This window comes from Penaeus chinensis, chromosome 26, assembly GCF_019202785.1.
Source record: "Penaeus chinensis breed Huanghai No. 1 chromosome 26, ASM1920278v2, whole genome shotgun sequence".
Classification (NCBI taxonomy): domain Eukaryota; kingdom Metazoa; phylum Arthropoda; class Malacostraca; order Decapoda; family Penaeidae; genus Penaeus; species Penaeus chinensis.
Window position 1 is genome coordinate 18,675,073 of NC_061844.1, and position 2,500 is coordinate 18,677,572.

Consider the following 2,500-nt stretch of genomic DNA (forward strand, 5'->3'; position numbering starts at 1 on the left):
AAAACGTGAAACTACAATATAATCTTTTACCCTCACTCCTTCCTAATAGAATAAAATAAATGATATGTTGTAATTTCTTTATCGTTACCCTCCCTTTATAGGAACCTAATTTATAGCTTATTCAGGACTAGCATGAACTTATTTCTTCATTGCTAGTATATATAAACATCATCTTTGTTATTTCGCGTTCGGTGTTTTGATTATCGTTATCACCCCTTCGTATTAAAGCTTGATAATTATTTCTTTATCTTTACCCTCCCTTTTAGTTCCTCAATCTCCCCCCCCCCCCCATCTCTCTTTCTCTTCACGACTAGATTGAAATAGTTATCATTTTATCGCTATCCTCCCTTCATTGCCTAAATCATCATGATAAAATTGTGTCTCAGTTATTGTTATCGATGATGAGTATAAAGGTCATCTCATTATCGTTAATTCTATCTCATTATCGTTAATTATTCTTATCTCTTTATCATTATCTGTCGTTCATGATTTGATTATAATGATTATCTCTTTATCGCTTTCCATCCCTAAGTGCTTAGATTATCGTTATATTTCATCTACTTTATCAGAATACGAAGATTATGACTTTATTGATAATACTTATCTCTTTATCGTTATCGCTTTTTGCATGATTATAATTCCTTTCTTATCCTTATCACTTATTCATGACTAAATTCTCATTCTCATTCTCTGTATCGCTATCGCTCTTGTATAATCAATTTATCACTTATTTATCACCCCCACCCCCGTCTATTATTAGCGTATCATTCTTATTTCCTCATGTTTATCACTTCTCCATGATTAAATTATCTTTATCGTCTCTTTATCGTCACGCCCCCTTCCCCCTGTAGGAATACCGCCGGGTAGGGAAGACAGTGCGTTCCAACGACGAGGCGCCCACCAGCAAGCGGGTCGAAGCCTTGCTCAGAGTCCGACGAAAGAGTGAGCTTTTTAATGATTCTTTGTTTTTCTTTTGTCTTTTTTTCCTTTTTCTTCTCTCTTTTTCGTTCTTGAGTTTTTTTTTTTTCTCTCTTTGTGTCAGATCTTGGAGTTTTGACTTTTAAATTGTAACTCTTTCTGTCTTTTTTTAGTTATATGTGAGGATTTAGAAGCACATACACGAACATACGCGCACACACTTACACGCAGACAAATACAAACACATGTAAGCGATAACAAATTGCTAAAGATAGTTGTTATGGCTAATGCAACAATAATAATAAAAATGAGAATAAAATGTTTAAACGACTAATAATGTTTAATAGTGATATCAGCGATAATAATAATGATAACCATAATAATTGGAATAATAATATTGAGAATGTGCATAATCAGAAAGATAATGATATTGATGATAATGATAATTTTTATCTTAATGATGACAATGATCATAGTAGCAGGAATAACAGTAACTATAATTAATAGTAATAGTGATAGTAATAACAAACACAACACAACAAAAACAGCTATACAAACCAAAAACACCAAATAAAATAATAATAACAATCATAAAACAAAAAATATATATAACAAATAATACTAATAATGATAACAATAACTAATATAACTCATTACCCCCCCCCCCCCACCTCCCACATCGCTAAAGGAGCCACAATAGATTCGGTCAAGGAATCCGAAGTCAGAGTCAGGCACGAAAACGAACACGTCATGAGGCTGAGACTGAAACATGACCTTCCTCTCTATGTCAAGGTCACCACGAGGCCGAATGGGGTCATGGACTTAGAGACAGGGGAGACGGATGCTCATAACGAAACAGGTAGGTGAGAGACAAAAGAGATAAAAGAGGTAAATAATGAAATCAACGATAGTAGGTTGATGAGAAACGATATTTTTAAAATTTATTTATCGATTGGGAATAGTGAGAGATAACAGATCAAGTAAATACAACTACTACAAAATAAATAGATAAATAGATAAATAAATAAATAATAGATATAAATTAATAACAAACATAAATAAAAAATAAAGAATAATATATTTTTTTCTTTGTTTTAGACTTGTAATTAAGAGATTAAAATAAACGGCAAAATACAACACGAAATAAAATATAATGGGTTGATTTTTTTTTTATCTATATATTTAATATCTTTAGGTGAGAGATACATAGTCTGATAACAAAATGAAATAAAATATATTTTCTTAGACCTGAAATATCTATATTTTTTTATTTGGATAAGTGAGAGATAAAAGAGAAGAGATACGATGAGAAAGATATAAGAAATATGTATATATAATAAAGGAAATAATTTTTTAGATAAGGTAGGTGGGAGATGAAGATAAGATAAGGTTTAAAAAAACTGGTTTAGTGGGAACAGAAAGAAAGGATAAAAGAGCAGAAGAAAGGAGATAAAACAAAGATAAGAAAAAATCTGAATTAAAAGATATATATATATTTATTAATAGATAGATAGAAGACGAAAATATGAAAAATATGAATAAAGATGAGAACTAAAGAACAAATAATAAAAAATAGAAATAA

At 30.4% G+C, this 2,500-nt stretch overlaps 1 protein-coding gene across 2 annotated transcripts in view; it reads left to right on the top strand.

The window, feature by feature from the left end:
• The window catches only part of LOC125038947, a 15,211-nt gene that overhangs the window by 9,271 nt on the left and 3,440 nt on the right, over positions 1-2,500 (top strand). For both annotated transcript variants that reach the window (XM_047632641.1, XM_047632642.1), the window contains exons 7-8: positions 852-942; positions 1,607-1,777. In XM_047632641.1, coding sequence (XP_047488597.1) covers positions 852-942; positions 1,607-1,777 — 262 coding nt within the window. The remainder of the gene's footprint in view (positions 1-851; positions 943-1,606; positions 1,778-2,500) is intronic.